Consider the following 17,384-nt stretch of genomic DNA (forward strand, 5'->3'; position numbering starts at 1 on the left):
ATAAAAAAAATTATCATTCATATAAGTAACAAGAAAATAAATAAATCAGGCAAAAGAACATTCACAGAGGACTTGTTGGTTAAAAATCTCAAAGGAGAACATCCACTCTTCAATTTGTAAGCTTAAATGCACGTGTAATATGCAGCGAGATAATGACCCAAAGCACATTTCCACTTCTCAATGACCCACAAAAGTACAAAATGAAGGTTTAAGTCTAGACTTGTCAAAGTCTAGAGTTAAAGCTGATTGAGGTGATGTGGTATGCACTCAAACTGGATGTTTGAGCCTGAAAACCATAAAATGTGGCCGATTTAAAACAATTCAGCACAGAAGAAGAGATCAAATATCCTTGATAGTAACATAAATGTCTGATTGGCAGTTAGCCCAAGTGCTTGATGGTAGTTATTAAGGCTAAGCAACCAAAATATGTAATTTTTACATACATATGTTGGTTTGGATTTTTTTTTTTTTTACCTTTTGATAAACCAAATCTGTATAACTGTTGTTTTGTTTTACTTATTCAGGTGAAAATCTGTGTTGATCTGAAATATTCAAGTCAGACAAAAAAATAAAAAACAAGCCTGCAAGAGGGAAAACATGTTATGTTTGGCATTGCAGGCAATTGATGGGCATTCTGTGATAATAGTTACTTGTGATTGTTCAGTACTATTATTTGGACATTTAGTGTTAAAAAAATAAATTAAAGGTTTTACAAGATTTTAGAAACATTTCCCGCTTGTTATAGATTAATCCAGTTTATATTTGACTCATCTCGGGTGTTTAAGAAAAATCCATACATTCAAAAGTCCTTTAAAAACGGAGCAATGGCCCTTTAATTGAGCAGAAAAACTCTGTATTAACTCCATTTACCATTGATAGTTCTTGGTTATATTTTCTCGGTGTCTCCACTGTGTTTGGGAGTACCAAACTCCCACGTGTTGGACATGAACATAATAAGCAACAGAAAACTCAGTGGAGTTGAAATTGTCCAGATCTGAACCTGATAAGCTTCGTAGGTCCAAATTTTGTATTTCATTGGAAGAAGTTGCTCTTTTTCTGTTCAGAATACATGAAATCCTCTTCCTTTGCAGGAGAAGCAGCCAAGCACATGGGTTGGAGCAGGAAGCTTTCAGTGCTGGCACAAAATAGCCCTACATTTTTCTCCTTTGGATAAATGATTTCCAGGATGTTCCAAACAATCGGAAAAATGTGATCTCATCTAATGTACTCCATTATTTTTGGTGCTTCTTTGTCTTAAGCTTGTTTAAAATCCTTTACCACAGCAGAAACAGATGCACTCACACCCACTTGTTTCCAGTGTTGAACAAGTTCTACGACGGTGGCGACATGAATCCTCCAGACTTCAGAAATAGATTGTTATGGTGCTTACATTCTTGGATTTCATTAGGCCTTCTTCACAGCAGCTGAACATACATCCCTAAAGTTATTGAGGGAAAGCTGATCCTTCAGGTTCACTTCTTTACACTTTTGGTTGCAAAAAAAACACTATTTTTCCATAGCTAGCTATTGTTAACACAAAGCAAGTCAATTAATTTGACTGAAACTGTAGCTTCATTTTTAGAATCAGAGCAACAATATAATGGAAGTTGGGTTGTATCACAAATATTTTAGAAGATTATAGAGATTATAGAAATTCACTGACGAAAGCTTTAGTCCAACATGATTCATTTATCTGAAATGCTCCAATCTTTTTTTATTTAAGCCTGTTTTGGTCCTGCTGACGATATTAAAATCATGAGAACCGAAGAGGAATAAATAAATAAATATGAATAAATAGAAACTCTTACAAAGAACAGAGAGGGAAACAAAACCACAAAGAAGAGAACAAGCACAGTTTAACCAATAGTATTTAATGGTTTATGCAACTGTTTGCTAAGGCCCAATCTCCCCCCAACAGTACTATTAGATAAACCAGTCCCTTGAATTTTATTGGCCAAAAATAAATTCAAACATACCTAAATAAATATGTGTTTATGAAAAAAAAGGGAGCACAGAGGCAGGGGGTTGTGGGTTGCCCAAAACAGTAACAATTCTAATTAAAGGCAACATGAAAACAACTGTTTTCTTCATGAACTAAATTACATGAACAGATCTTTTCTGTAAAAATTGGGTCAATCCTCAAGCAGCTTCTGCTCCATGTCAAGTAGCACAGCTCTAAAACCATTCATTATAAAAACAGGTGGAACACTGCCACCAGCTGGAAGTTAAAAGCTTTGGTCACAGGAGTTTGACTAGATGTAAGCGACAGCTTCGTCATCCCTCGTGGAGAAACTACGTGGGTCTGAATTTAAACAGAATCAGGCGCCGTGGCGCTGTTAAGGGTTCCAAACTTTAACGGCCCAGACCAGCTCGCTCGCTCATTTAGCTTCAGGGAGATAAGAGCAAACAAAATGTTCATGTGTGTGAGGTTCTGACAACCTCGGACCAGAGAGGCTCATGCACGGATGCGTGTGTGTGTGTGAGAGCATATGACTATGAGGCCTTCTGCAGTCCGTTCCATCTGGCCGAGCTGAAGCAGTTCAATACGTGGTTTTATTTTCTCATTTTAAGCAGAAAAAGGAACATCAGAAACACTAAACTCACTTTTCGTCAACACAGTGCCGAAAACTCGACCCTTCGCAGTGTGAGTCATCCAGGGCTTTGACCCCCGGAACAATGCCAGGACGGGTGGGCTGGGGTGGATGGACATCGGAGGGCTGTGGGGGGGCGACAGTTTCCATTCCCAACCCCTCCTTAACTTTTCACCCACCCCATGCTGCCATCCGACCCGTTTCCCTCCAACTCTCCATGGCAAGGTGAGATGCTGTTAGAATGGGGAAGCCTTCCCCCATTCAATCGAATGATCCGGTCAGTCGTTTGAGGGACATGAGCTCAATTTGAGGCGCTGCTGTTGGATGAGCTGGATGTGGAGGCCACGGCCGTGCCGGAGCTGCCCGAGGAAGCCACTGATTTGCGGATGTGGGGCATTAGGAAGGGGTCACTGGCCAGCTGGTGAACATCGATACGGTCCTCCTTACGGTAGACCAGACAGCGCCTTATAAAGGCCTGAAGAAAAAGACCACAAGATGGTGGGAATAATGATCAGGGATGGGTGGACAATTAATATGTATAGTTGCAAGAAACACATGATCAATATAAATAAATAGTATGTCTGATTAGAGGTTAGTAGAGTACCCAAAAATTGTATTTCAGTAAGAGTAGCACTACTTCAACATATTTTTACCCAGGTAAAAGTAAAAAGTAGCCATCCAAGAAATGACTTACGTAAGAGTGAAAAAAAGTATTTGGTAAGAAGGCTACTCAAGTAGAGTCACCGATCAAATTATCAATCATTTAATATTTAAAAATTACATCACCAGAGACCAAAATATAAAATTAAATGGAAATGTTGGTACTTTAGGAACCAATATGAAAATAATTTGTTTAAATGACAAAAAAACAAAATCAGGCAAAACAATATTTTTCCAAATCACTTTCTTTCTATATAAAACGTTAACAAAAACTGCCGGAGTGTGAATTCTCGATTAAAACGAGTTTGTTTTTCATTGAGTGGGTAGAGAACACAGAAAATTTACTCAAATAAAAGTAGCGCTACTCCATAATACATTTGCTCGAGTAAAAGTAACAAGTACAGAGTAGTAAAAACTACTTTTAAAAGTACTTTTTCTCAAAAAAGTTACTCAAGTATTGAGTAAATGTAACCAGTTACTGCTCAACTCTGACTCAAATAATTTCACTGGACTCCAAGCCAGAACCACAAAGCATTCTGGGGGATATAGGCAGAGGAAAGGCTTTAGCTGATAAACCTCTCACAGCTCGTTAAGCAAAGTTGGTGGAATCAACTAACTCACTCATTCTTTGGTTACATAGTGACAATCTTCAGAGCAGCAGCTATAGGTTTTGTCACTGTGCCTCAGAACTGCTTAAAAATAAACAACAATGGTAGTATTTCAGATATTTAAAACATAATATTTAATAAATAATTATTGATATTGACTGATTAGAAACCTTAGCTATGCTGTACAGAATAAGTACACTTATTAAACTATAAAAAAGAAACTTGGTTGTGGCTTTGGCGACTATGAAAATAAATACCTTGGCTTCAGGTGAGACTACAGGTTTTGGGGGGAACTGAACTTCTGTGGCTTTCAGGATTGTGTTCTCCTGCAGGATGTCCTGCTGTGACTGGTTGTGACCAAAAGGCTACGGCGGAAAAGGTAGAAAAAAGGTGTTGGTATAAAATCAAAATCATAACCGAACTCAAAAACTGAACTCAACACCAACAGACTTCTCATCTTACTGCGACTCCTACCTTACGGCCGTATAAACACTGGTAAAAAATGACACCCACGGACCACACATCAACTTTATTGGAGATTTTTGGTGGCTCCTTGCCGACCACAAAACACTCTGGGGGCAGATACCTGGAGATAAAAGAGGAATTCATTTCTATGTGCATAAATTTCATAAAACAAACATGTGCAACCATTTTTCTAGTTTCAAATACTTGTCTTGGTCACATTAAAAGTAAGAGTAAAAGTCTACACGTGATTCTTGACAACTAAAATACAATAGAAAAATTTATCTACTTCAGTAACTGTTAATTTTGATGTTTCTGGTTCAAAGCTAACGCAAAATAGTGTTTCATCTTTTTCTTTAATTTTTTTTAGAAAATTCAGCAAATTTTAATAACACTCCCAACCAGCAGGGTAAATCACAAATTGTCATCACCACAGTGTAACCCAAGATTAATACTGTAATCCAAGAGTTGAGTGGAAGGAAAAAGTGTGGTAGAAAAGGCAAACAGTCACTGAAGAGTCGGTGACCCTCAGAGTGCCGGACTGGGAACCAGTCTTACCAGTATGTTCCCGCTCCCTGCGAGGTCAGTTCCATCCCATCTACCGAGTTGTAGCTGTCGTCATCCATTATCTTCGACAGGCCGAAATCTGTTATCTTAATCTCACCACAGGCAGTGCCATTCACAAGCAGGATATTACCTAAGAAGGGGTTTAAAAAAAACCCTGACATAAGTTGATATTTTCTTTTTTTTAACTTTGTCATCTTCTACAGACAATGTAATAAGGCGGACCACGCTATTTAGCCTCGTCTCTTTTAGAAAAAGCCAGTGAAGGAGCTGTGCTGTAATTAAACTTTAATTAATCTACATAGTTTGATTTGTTTGGATAGATTTGATTTTGCAATACATAAAAAAAATCATCTTTTTTTTCTTCTAAAGAGCTTTGAAGTGACATTTGTTGTACGTTTGCAATAAAAAATTTTATTAATCAACTAATCAGAATTTTTTTTTTACAATCTGGACAGTTAGGTTATGTTGAATCTTAAAAACAAATAAGGTCAAAAATTGCCTTGACATAAACAGACTTCTCATCTTCGTGTGACTCCTAGTAATTTAGTTTTATACATGTGCTTCTATTCCAAACATGTGCCTCAAATGTGAAGACTGACCGGGTTTAAGGTCGTAGTGGATAATGGGAGGTCTAATTTCGTTGAGGTACTTTAGGGCGTTGACAATCTGCATGATGATGGAGCGTCCTTCCTTCTCTGACATAAGCTTGTGCTGCTTCAGGTAGAAGTCCAGGTCGTTGCCCTCGCAGTACTCCAGCACCGTGCAAAACCTGCTCAGACAGAGTCAGCGGGACTTCAGAAACTTTCAGAAATGGACAAAAAAAATTCAACACTAGCTCGTTTGTTCCAATGACTTACGAGTCAGTGTCAAGTGAAAAGTAGTCGTAGAGTTTAACTATCCGTGGGTGATCCAGCTCTTTATGGATTCTATATTCTCTGCATGCATGTCTGGAAAAAAAACAACAACAAAAAAATAAAAAACTTTCATTATTAACTAATAAAAAGGGTTGTTATACATTGTCATGCAAAAGAGATTCCATACATTTTCAGGCTGAACTTTCCAATGTTTTTTTTTTTTACATTCATTGTTACCAATTTAAAAAAAATACAACAAATTTGTAACTGTACACAACTACATGAGGCAGAATACATAAGGTTGAAAAAAAAGAGGAAAGCAAGCAGACAGAAAGTGCAATAAAAAAAATAAAGAAAACAAGAAAGCAAGTAAAGATTTAGACCATAGGTGTCAAACTCTGGCCCGCGGGCCAAATTTGGCCCGCAGTGTAATTATATTTGGCCCGCGAGGCAATTTCAAATCAATATTAGAGCCGGCCCACCGGTATTATACGGTGGCAATGCGGTGACGCCACATTCACCGGTTATACTACGAATCCATAATGCTCTGCTGTTATTTGGTGTCAATCAGGACAGAGGCAGCAGTGGCAGAGCCAGAGGGGTGGCACTTGCCACCCCAACAGAGCCCTTGCCACCCCTACTGCCACCCCACTGGAAATGGTAATTTTAAAATATAATACTTATGAGATCGGCAAAGATTTGCCAGGAAAACTGTAATTTCCGACTGTCCCTGAAAGCAGCCCGAAACCCGACGCTGCTCATTGGTTAAACTGACATGTGGGTCCTGCTTGATCCAAAACACACCCGTGGCTTTAGAGTTACACCGTCGAGGAGTTCTGCAGGTATTTACATTTTACCGCTCAGCAGTAACCGCTGTTACCTTCCTAATGAGAGGCAGCACTTGTCCCACATTTCTAAAAAAATTAAAAAAAATTAAAAATGGTTGTGCACCGCTGCATAGTGCCTCGTTTATTATATTAGCCATGCTAGTGCTGATAGATCGTGTTTTAGACAGATTCTTTTAACATATGTTTTAGTGACATGCTGCCCTCTAATGTTTTATATCTCCCAGCTCTTGCTTGAAAAAGAATATGTGAAAAACCTTTAAGTTTTATAATGACTGAAATGTAAGTAGGCTATGTCATATGAAAGCTTTGAATTATAACCTCACTAGTTGTATCAATTAATTTTAAACAAAAGGAAACAAATATGTTTTCCTTTTGTTCCATGGAACGGTCCATTTGTATATGGACCCCTCTGATAAAGCCTTGCTCACCCTTTGGCCACCCCTTGAAAAAAAGTCTAGCTCCGCCACTGAGAGGCAGACACGCCTTCTCCTCTGTGTCAGTAGCACTTATGGTAGCGGACATGGGTGTATTAGGAAGGTGGTGATTCGTCTTCTTGCGCACCAGCACTTACCTATGTGAGCAACTTTTCTCCTCAATAAAAATGACTAAAACATCTCACAGGAGACGTCTGACTGACGAACACCTTTTTTTCGATAATGAATCGTTTCGTCATACCTGTCATTAATGACAGGTATTTGGCTTGGCCGCATCAGAGTAGATCAGTGTGGCGCAAAATGAGCAATAAATAAGTTTTCTATGCACCTTTTCTTGTTACGCCAAGGCCTGAATGGTTTATTCATAGTTTATTTAATGATTTATTTTCAAATTTATTAGCCTGTGTACAAACCTAATTTTGACATTTAGGTCAGAAAGGAGGCATTCAATTTTTATTTAAATTTTATTTAATATGTTTAATATTTTATTTCATATATTAAATATATTTTATTTAATATAATAATATGTTTTATTATTATTAGCAACTCAATTTTGCACACCTGCACTTTTAAGTTAGATAAGCTTTGCTTGTTCAATATTTATTGTTATATTAGAACTTGTTTGGGTCCATTTCAAAAGATTCATTTGTTCAACCTTGGCCCGCGACTTTGTTCAATTTAAAGTTTTGGCCCACTGTGTATTTGAGTTTGACACCCCTGATTTAGACAAAATAAAGTTAAGAACTATAAATTTCTTTCTTGCTCTTAATTTTCTTTTCCGTACTTATCCAGATGTGAGAAACACTCAAATTCACTTCACTACTTTTCCATATTTTTCCTAGTCTGCATTGGTCCTCTGAATGCATGGTTTATTACCATAAAAAATGTTACAAGAATGCTCAAACACTCACTTGTGATAATTTTCCTTCTTCTCGTCCCTCCAGTTCTTGTTTAACTGGTGGATTTTAACAGCAACGTACCTTTGCTCTGTTAAATCAAAGGCCTGAATAAAAATAAAAATAAAAAATCTCCAGTTAGATAGAAAGTACATATGGCTTTGTTTTGCTTTAGCTGCACTAAGACTCTTGCCGCACGTTAAAATGGCTGCGTTCATTAATCATTTTAACTGTCCTGACAGCAGATTCCGTGAACCTTGACATTTTGGCACAGTGATTAACCGCAAAACAGTAACTTCAACCTAACGCAATACCAACTAAAGCTTGCACAGCACAGACACAGTTTAACATCACAATGTGAACTGCTCTGATTTTATAAAGCAGAAAAGGACAAATAGGATCATTCTGTTAGTTTTACAGCCTGTAAAAATACTAAATAAAGGCAAAACAGTAACACAATGCAGTTAAACAACAGACTGGCTGGCTGATCGTTCCTCTTGTAACTTAGGAATAGAAATGTTTTGTCTCACCTTGTAAACTTCACTGAAACCTCCTCGCCCAAGCAAATGGAGTAGCAGATATCTGTCATTTAGCGTAGGATGATCTTTGAATCTAGCAAGAGGAGGAAATGACAGATATAGCGTAAACAAAATGAAGGAATTAAAGTAATCTCAATTTTAACATACTTAATCCATATTGCAACAAGGGAACAATTATTTCCTCAGGGTCAAGTTGGTTTGGATCATTTTTCCCTTAATAAATGAAATCATTATTTGCAAACTGAAGTTTGTATTTTAATTTATCTTGATATAAAATGTATTTATTTAAATAAAAGAAATAAAAGAAATCACAAAAAAGCTCTTTTTCTTTATGTAATTTCATACTAAAAAGTCTGATTAAAAATGCCAAATACAAAAGCTCGACTGGATTTAAACAAAAGAAGATTGAAGTTCAACCAAAAGTGACACTTTAAAGGAAAACAATTATATGCATTTAATATCTGTACATTTTTTATGAGCTTGTTTAAATGTCATTCCTTTACATAATAACATGATCAACATCATTACCAGTAGTTATTTATGTGTGATACCGTGGGATCATGTGAGTGAACTTCATGAACAAAACACCAAGCATCAACAGAATGTTTGGAGAAAACTTTCTGACCTTTGACAAAAAATTGTAAGTAAATTTGATTAAAATTATGAGCATATATATAGATTACTTGGGTCAATATCTAAGCTTTGACTAATCTTGTCAAAGGCGAATAATACTTTAATTGTATCTTGGATTGGAAAAAAAAAAAAAAATCTTACTGGGAATTATCTTCATTGTGGATCCTTTTGAGCTCCCGTATGTGAAGGTTTCTCACTCGCTCCAACCTCTCCAGCTCTGCCTGGATCTCAGCTTCCTCCTGCAAATACAAACAAGAAATCCCCCCAAAAAAATTATTGCGTGAGAAAATGATTGATATCATTGTAAAACTTGATAGTGATAAGCCTGCCAGGATAACATTTTGCTGAACGATAAATTGTCCGAGAAATTATTGCAATAAATTATAATATTGTCATTTTGAAACAATTTTTAACTGATAATTGCACAGTCATGCAAGTACACCCACTACAAGATCAAAAAACCTTTAACCTTTAAAAAACAGTTAACTGGAACTGGAGAAATGTTTTAAATACTCTAAACAAAACAAATCAACCAAAACAGCAATAATTAAAATGGTTTATGAATATCTAACCAACACTGCATTTCAAAAAGTAATAATCATTCAGCTTAGAGAAAACAAGCAAAAGTAGCAGGTAGTGCAAACAAAATATTTCTTAAAATATCAGTTATTCAACAATTTTAAAAGGGAGCATCTCTTCAACAACTTGTCCAAATGGAAATGATGGTGCTCATTTTAATTCATCATGCGATTAATTGATTTATTGCTCAACATAGCAGGCTTACAAGGAATTTAAAACAATACATTATGCATTACCTTCTTAAGGTACCCTAATCTTAGTTTAAAGATTTCTTCTTGCTCATGGTACTCTGCCTGTGATAACCTGGAAAAAGACAGAACAAACCTCAGCACATCAAACATGTCGACGCATTTTGAACAAGACAATGCTGACGTTGAGGAGAAGAACAAGAAAAAGTGCTATACGTTTCGCTTTCTGTCCCATTGGTCTTGCTTTTGCGTTTGTTTTGTTCCAGGCTCGGCGGCGGAGTCTGGGCCATGGAAGGCGGCTTGCGTTTGGCTAGGAGCTTTCTCTGCCTCTCGATGTCCTCCCGCTGAGAGTTGATCCTCTCTTGTTGTCTGGAATGCACATAATTAAACAACTGCACCTTAATTCTCATTACTAAACACGCAATAGAAAATTCAAGAGTTAGTTTTGATTCTCTCTTCAAGTTAAAGCAACAACAACAACAAAAACAAAGTTTTTTACTCACTTGATAAGGTTTTGGAAAGCATATCCATCTGTCCACTGCTCCGTGAAGGATGCGCCGTGTCTTACTGTAGTGAAATGGCCCAATCGAAGTCTATCCTGCATACTTTTATCCCGGCAAGCCATTTTCTCCTGCTTGGACTGAGCGGCAGAGAAGAACACGAACCAAACATCACCGATCAACTTCTACCAAGGAGCAATGTTTTCAAACAAACACCCCCAGCTCTCGTCAATTTCATACTTTTTCAATCAGCAGCTTCTTGGACATGGTCACACATTTGTTTAAGCGTTCCTTGTATCGTTCCAGCATCCTCTGCTGCTCATCGATTTGCCTTCTAAGTTCACAGTTCGCCTGGAACAGAACGCACAGAGAGGCGGGAAATAAGCAAAGTGAAAAGGGTTATTACAGTTCATCACATATGCAGAGAATCAACACGTGCGTGAGTGGAAAACCTTCACAGAGAGCGAGCAAAGAGGCACGGATGAAGTGTAATGAGATTAGTACCCGCAGCAAATCGTCTATTCGGCCCTCCTTCTTCTCCAGGTCAGAGTTCTTGCTGTTCTCCAGGGCTGTTAGTTTATCTAAAGTAAGGTCAGACTAAGGAGCACAAAAGGCGTCATTAATGGTGGGTTCATTCCGAGTAAGTGCATATGTTACAGTTTAGAGTTTTAATCATTAATGTACAGCTCTCCCACATTTTGTTAATGACTTCAAGTACATTCCATTAGATTACATTGAATGGATCAACATAAAGTAGCAAAAATTAAGAAAATGTAGGAAATGATACATGGTTTTCAAAGTGTTTGGCCCGTAACTAAAAAGCCTGCATATCCATCCCCCTTGAATCAAATGTGCTTAAATATAATTTGTCTGCAGAATTCACCTGATTTGAGGCCTTAGCAGTTCGGTTAAGGTCTCAAAGGTCTGCTGCAGAACATTAATGAACAAATAGAATCATAAAGTCCAAGTAACACAGAAGACATGTCAGTTGCGGAAATGTTTAAAGCAAGGTTAGGTCATAAAATTATATCAAAGGTTTTTTGGACATTGCATAGTCAGAGTCAAATCTAAGCTATCTAAGACCATTTTAATGCCACCTAGAATTAAATTAAAGACCGAAAAAACAAAAACAAAACAAAACAAAAAAAGTATAAATATAGGGCTGGCTTCTATGGGTTGAGCCTTTCCAAATTAATCATTGTCCAGCCAACTGGCGATATATTTGGAATTACCCATATTAGACGCAAAAAAGCTAGCTAGATCGATAGCTTGTAAAGGCATATTAGCAGCTAGTTAACCTCAATCACCTTGAGTCACATGACAGAATGAAGATGTTTACACACATCCCAAAAGCAATAATAATAATAACTACAAAGAAGATGAAACACTCCTGCCATGACAAAATTTAAGACGGTCAACTAGCGTTTTTAAGGTCAACTTACTTTTTTTTTTTAATACAAGGCCGATCAACTAACTGAACAGCCAGGACAGCAGTAAGCAGAAAAACCACCAAGAAGCCCACAGACACTATGAAGGAGCTGCAGACTTCTACAGCTCAGCTGGGAGAATCAACAACTATGATATATAGTTATATCAACAACTATATTAAGATTATAGCATTAGAATCTTCTCATTCTACTACTAGAATGAGAAGATGTGAGCCTTTGGCATTCATGGTCTACCACAAGCCATGCAGAGACAAGGCAAACATGTGAAAGGTAGGGGCTCTAGCCAGAAGTGACCAGAATGTAGCCATTTTTAGCCTATGAGCAAATCACTATGTTTAGCAGAATATCAAAACATCAAAACTGAATGTAAAACATGTTTTGTATATTTGAAAACCTGGTGGTGGCAGAATTATGCTTTGAGGGAGGTTTTTTTCAGCATGAACAGGAGTTGAGGGGTTATACAGTTGGAGTGAAACACAGGGCAATCCTGGGGGGAAACCCCTTTAGGGTTACAATTGAACTGAATTCAAAAATACTTGATTGATTCCACAGGAAAAACAAATAAATAATTTGGGCTGATGGTTCATCTTTAAACAAGAGAAAAAAAATGTGAAAGCTCAAACAAATCTCCCATTTACACATATATTTTCCTAGATTCAAATGTTTCAATTTTACCCTCCAGACATTTGGGAACAAAATGTTCCCCGAGTTGGGATTTATAATCTTTATTGCCACAAATCCTGAGCCAAAGATTCTTTAAACCACTTACCAAAATGTAAATAACTTTGTAATCAGTTATACCATCATTTAAAAAAAAAAATCTTCGAAAATATGAATAATTTGTTGAGGAAACCAAGCTGAACCCATTTGACCCCACCCTGGGACAAAGTTTCAATCAAATAAAATACTCAAAATGGAATGGTTTCGCTAAAAAAAAAACATTAAATCTGATACAAGTCAAAAAAAAAAAAAGTTCCAGTCTCCAGACGTGGAAAGCTGAGAGAGATATTCTTCAACAAACTTGAACCTGCAGCTACAGCAAGAGATGCTTCTAGAAAGTACTGAGACAGTAAGAAGTATACAGATGCGAGCCGCACTTATCAGATTATCATTTGGGAAACATGAGATGAATACCACGTATAACTTCCCAGACTGCACAATTATGCATTATTTTATGAGCTCCTGTCGCACAAGTTTTTCAATAAATACATTGAGGTTTTGCTGTTGGGTGACAAAATGTGAAAAATAATTTAGAGGTGAGAATATCCATCCGACTTCTGGTAAACTATAATCAAGTTAATTAGGTAAACAGGTAGTTAGCATCCAGTTAATGTGTGATGTACCTGTGTAGTTTTGTGGAGCATGTGAAGAATGACAGGCTTCATTGCACATGTGGAGAGTTCCGTGTTGACAGAACTGATGGACGAAGGGCTTCCTTGCTGCACCTGGGAGGAAGACACATTGTTCAATGAAGACACTTCATTTTGCTGTGAAAGGAATGTACATAAAAAACCCCACAAAAAACACCTTCACTTGAACAATTTATCAGGATTTGGTGGAATATGCCACCACAAAGCTTATCATAAGCATTTATATCCCCTGACCATGTTTTTTTTTAATAGGACATTTTAAATCAGACATCTATTTAATGACTACAAGAACATGTGAACACACATCTGATTCTTCTCACTCATGAACAGACCTCACCAGCAGGTGTTAGTAACAAGCATGGAATAATGAAAAGAAAGAGCGTTGTGAAATAAAAAAAGTCATAAAGAACACTATAGAGCCAAACAACGCTCACCGTGATGGGAGGGTTGGACAGAGAGTGTTGTGGGGAAGAGCGGACCACTGGCGGAATTCCCCTAGCAGGGCTGGTACCAGGACCGCTACCTCCCGCAAACTGACACACGAGGAAAACAAGAAAGAAGATAAATGGAAAGCCGAGTAAAGAAGGGGTCAGAAAGAAGGAACGAAAAGTTATACAGGTGAATCCAACGTGACAGGAGCACTCACCTCAAAATAATCGCTAATTTTAAGCCCCCTCGCTCCTGCTTTGCCTACAAAAAGAGAAGGGTTCAATAAAAGGGAACGAGTAAGAAATTATGAAAGGGTTGTAAGTGGGGATTATAGTACCTTGGCTGTCAAAGTGGTCCGCTTTGCGTTTTCTGACTCTCTGTTCATTCGCCTTTTTCTCTGGAGTCTGTAAAGAAAGCAGCATAAACACACAGTGTGTGAGAGGTGGGGTAAAAGGAAGAGTCCCCACAAATAAATCCAGTCAATATGCAAGAGACACTAACCTCCAGCTCTTTGTCACTAAGTGAACCCAAGCTGCACAGACTCTGATTGGATGACTCATTCTGACTCTGACCTGAGCCCTGTTTTCAAAAACAAGAAAAAAAAAAAAAAAAAAGAGAAAAGAAAGGACTTAAATACACACAAAAGGTGTTAGACGCATGTCCATTTGTTACTAATCTCAACATGTGGAAACTTGTGGGAAAACATGGACAAAAACATACAATAAAAATGCTGAGAGACAAAAACAGTGATGGAGAGGTTTGGCTACACGCAATCACCATAAAATCCCAAATGTGTGGAGACCTGCATCAGTACCAACGCCGGTTCCCTAGGTGATGCCTGTCAATCAAATGATTCACATCAGAATTCAGCAGGCGCTGTCCAATCAGAGCAAGACACTTAGTCATTCTGAGCACACTAGAGCTCCCTCGCTGAACCCTCCTAAAATGGCTGAACATTAGGCAAGCTGCTGGGGATCCATTCCTCGCTCCATCTGCCACCTTTACAAAATGTCATCCATTTTTCCTCCTTCTCCTCCTCACCGCATTTTTAAATCACCCTCTTTTTTTACTATAAAGGCAACCACCAAGAAGATACTTTTTTAAATCTAAAAAAACAAATAAGAAGATTGGTTGTTTGTTCATGCAATTCACAGATACTAATCGCCACATCTGTTTATCAAAAGATGTTTGATCCCTTTGTCCTTAACTTTTCTGCTGACTCAGTGTTTTACACAAAGAACAGCAGCGCAATCGAGCTATTCAAGGTCAAGAAGGAAAAGATAAGCCACTCCGTGACACTGAAGACGCTATCGGACCACCAAACCATACGTCTTCACTCTCACCCATCTAGTAGAGGGCGACTGTGGTATGACGCCTTAGCAGGCGTCGCCATTTTCTCTGCGGCAGCAGCCATGCCATGCTCTGAGCTCAGCTCTGCCTATGGTTGGCACAGGGCCTGCTCTTGGCACCAACTCCGGCTCCCTAACTGTTCCAAGATCACCTTCTTCTAAGACTGACAGCTCCATCTACGTAGCGAGGGTGCGGGGAGGAAAAGCAAAGAAAAAAAAAAAAACACTTCTCATTCTACCTGGTCAAAAACTATTTCTGCATTCTTCCTCTGCCCCCTACCAACCCTGTCTTGTCTGTGGCCTTGTTGGCAGAGGCAGTCGCTCGCATATACAACTGCTACATCACAAGCCAGGGAGCGATGCCATGTCAAAGCCGCCAAAAAACACAGACACGGCTCAAGCTTCTTCTGAGACAAAGGAAAGGCAAGAGCCCAAGCTTGTTCAGGCTAAAAAAACTAAATAAAAAAATCAGACTAATGATGGCAGTAATGTAAAACAATAAAACATAATCATATAAATCTGTTACTAGAGAAGCATTTCCCCAGCTCAACCTTTGTGACATCTGGTGCCTACGAACCTTACTCACTCCAACCCCCGTAAAGCGAGCCTCCAACAGCTCCTGTCGCCGGGGGTCCAGGCTGTGCAGTTCTTCCATCATGGCTGTGGAGACAAGAGGGCAAATTAAGGAAGGCATTCAAGAGCCTGGAATATTCAGATGGAAGAAGGATGACAGTTTCAAAAGACACTGGTTGTGATGAGTCATGCCAATGTTTAGCAATATGGATGTGGAAAATTCCTGTTCTGAGTCATCAATAAGTTTGACAATGTTGATATGTATATCCATGAAGGAAAAGCCACTTAACAACTGCTGTTCAGCAAAACACACAGAGTACGCAGAGCACAACAATAAACAAATACTGATATTTCACATGCATCACAGACTAAGCCCAGATGTGTAAAGTCACTGCCTGGAAATTTATGGAATCACTTGATAACGCCTTGACATGACAGGCCTAAGTTTCATGGCGCTGTTATAAAAGGTCAGCAATGGAGGGACTGCCAAGGAACACTCACAGCAATGGAGAAAAGGCCACAAAGGACAATAAGTGGCCAGTTTGCTGACCGGTGCGGAGGTTTAAAATTACACGCCCAGAACTGGTTACTATGTATGTCTGTTACCTACAGTTTACATCTACAAGTAAATATATTTAATGTATGGATTATATAAGTAAATAGTAAAATCTTTCTTTACGTGAAACAAAATAAGTTAAGTATTAATTTTGAGCACAATTAGTGAAATATCGGTAAGCTAACTTTAGGTAAACGAGTCAAGAAGCTACCGATGCTGACCATCAGTTAGCAATCTAAGCGGCTAACAGTTAGCTAATGATGTTTAGACTGAATTTCTTTAAAAGGGTAAACCAAAGCAAGAGAAGAATGTTTCGACAAATTCTCATCCAAGTATATTTAAAACACAAGGCTATTTTTTTCTCTAAATACTGACCGTTAGTCGTTAGGTTTCCAATGGGCTAGGGTTATCCCTAAAATAAGCATCATCTGCCACGACATCTGGGTTCACTGGAGCAAAAACATCCCTCAAACGAAATTCTTTTGTCTGAAAGCCCGTACAGATACTCACTGTAGTTAAGATTTTCTCAGTTTTCTGGGGTTGTTGTCGTTGAAACCGTCTGCGTTGTCTCACCGGTGCTCGGCAGACCCTCCCAGACTAGGCCGCATCCAAAGCCACGTCCCTCGCGTGCTGGTTGTTGACGATTGAGACGCGGATGCCCGCTGAGCAGCTTCAGGTAGACCACGGAGGATCCCGGTGGAGGCCTCGACAAAACTCCGGGTCTCCCAAACCCGCCTTTCTGCGCTCCTTAAGCAGGAATCCCCATCATGTCCCTCGCTCCGAGGGTCATACCGCACTGTGGTCTGGTGTATCTCGCTCCACACAATGGCGACCCTGGAGAATTTGCGCTTTTCGGCAGGTATAAATAATGTCTTTGAGCTAGTGTAGTTACCCTAATATTTATCTCCCCCAGTGGTGCGGTGAATTTAGGGTCCTAGCTTTTCAGCTCGATCAAAACAAAGTTCGAAACCAGTTTCCTTCCGAGCTGTAAAAAGGATCAAAACGAAATCTGTTTTCGGAAGTTGTGCTTTTGGAAGCGTTTCAGCTGAATCCGGATCATTTCGGTTCGGATCTCACGTTTTTGCAATGTAAACAATAATCAGGAAAATCTCATATTTTCTCGTGAGATCGTTTAAGTAGTTTCACCTTCCTTCAGTCCACGCCTGCCCCAAAATCTGTTGTCCGGACCAATAACAAAACCCCCTCCACACAATGAAATTTAGCAGTGCCCATCCCCACTCTAGTGATAAATTAATCAGAAAGTTCCCATCCTAACAATGCTGCAGACATAATATAAAAA

The 17,384-nt window shown here is 38.6% G+C and overlaps 1 protein-coding gene across 2 annotated transcripts; it reads right to left on the reverse strand.

The window, feature by feature from the left end:
* Window positions 1-1,855: 1,855 nt before the first annotated feature.
* On the reverse strand, window positions 1,856-17,250 carry tlk2 (tousled-like kinase 2). Of its 2 annotated transcripts, XM_055051936.1 has the most exons (21): window positions 16,595-17,250; window positions 15,533-15,615; window positions 14,108-14,185; window positions 13,944-14,010; window positions 13,824-13,867; window positions 13,612-13,710; window positions 13,151-13,252; window positions 10,864-10,956; window positions 10,600-10,710; window positions 10,363-10,499; window positions 10,076-10,228; window positions 9,908-9,974; window positions 9,234-9,331; window positions 8,451-8,532; window positions 7,936-8,027; window positions 5,746-5,835; window positions 5,488-5,657; window positions 4,880-5,018; window positions 4,334-4,445; window positions 4,117-4,224; window positions 1,856-3,066 (listed from the first exon to the last, which is right to left on the reverse strand). In XM_055051936.1, the coding sequence occupies exons 2-21, from the start codon at window positions 15,611-15,613 to the stop codon at window positions 2,893-2,895; spliced, it is 2,097 nt and encodes a 698-aa protein (XP_054907911.1). In that variant the 5' UTR covers window positions 15,614-15,615; window positions 16,595-17,250; the 3' UTR covers window positions 1,856-2,892. The 2 variants fall into 2 exon arrangements, with proteins under 2 accessions (XP_054907911.1, XP_054907912.1); XM_055051937.1 differs by lacking the exon at window positions 13,612-13,710.
* Window positions 17,251-17,384: the final 134 nt, after the last annotated feature.

Source organism: Poeciliopsis prolifica, unplaced genomic scaffold (genome assembly GCF_027474105.1).
Source record: "Poeciliopsis prolifica strain line A6 unplaced genomic scaffold, Auburn_PproV2 SCAFFOLD034, whole genome shotgun sequence".
NCBI classification, from domain to species: domain Eukaryota; kingdom Metazoa; phylum Chordata; class Actinopteri; order Cyprinodontiformes; family Poeciliidae; genus Poeciliopsis; species Poeciliopsis prolifica.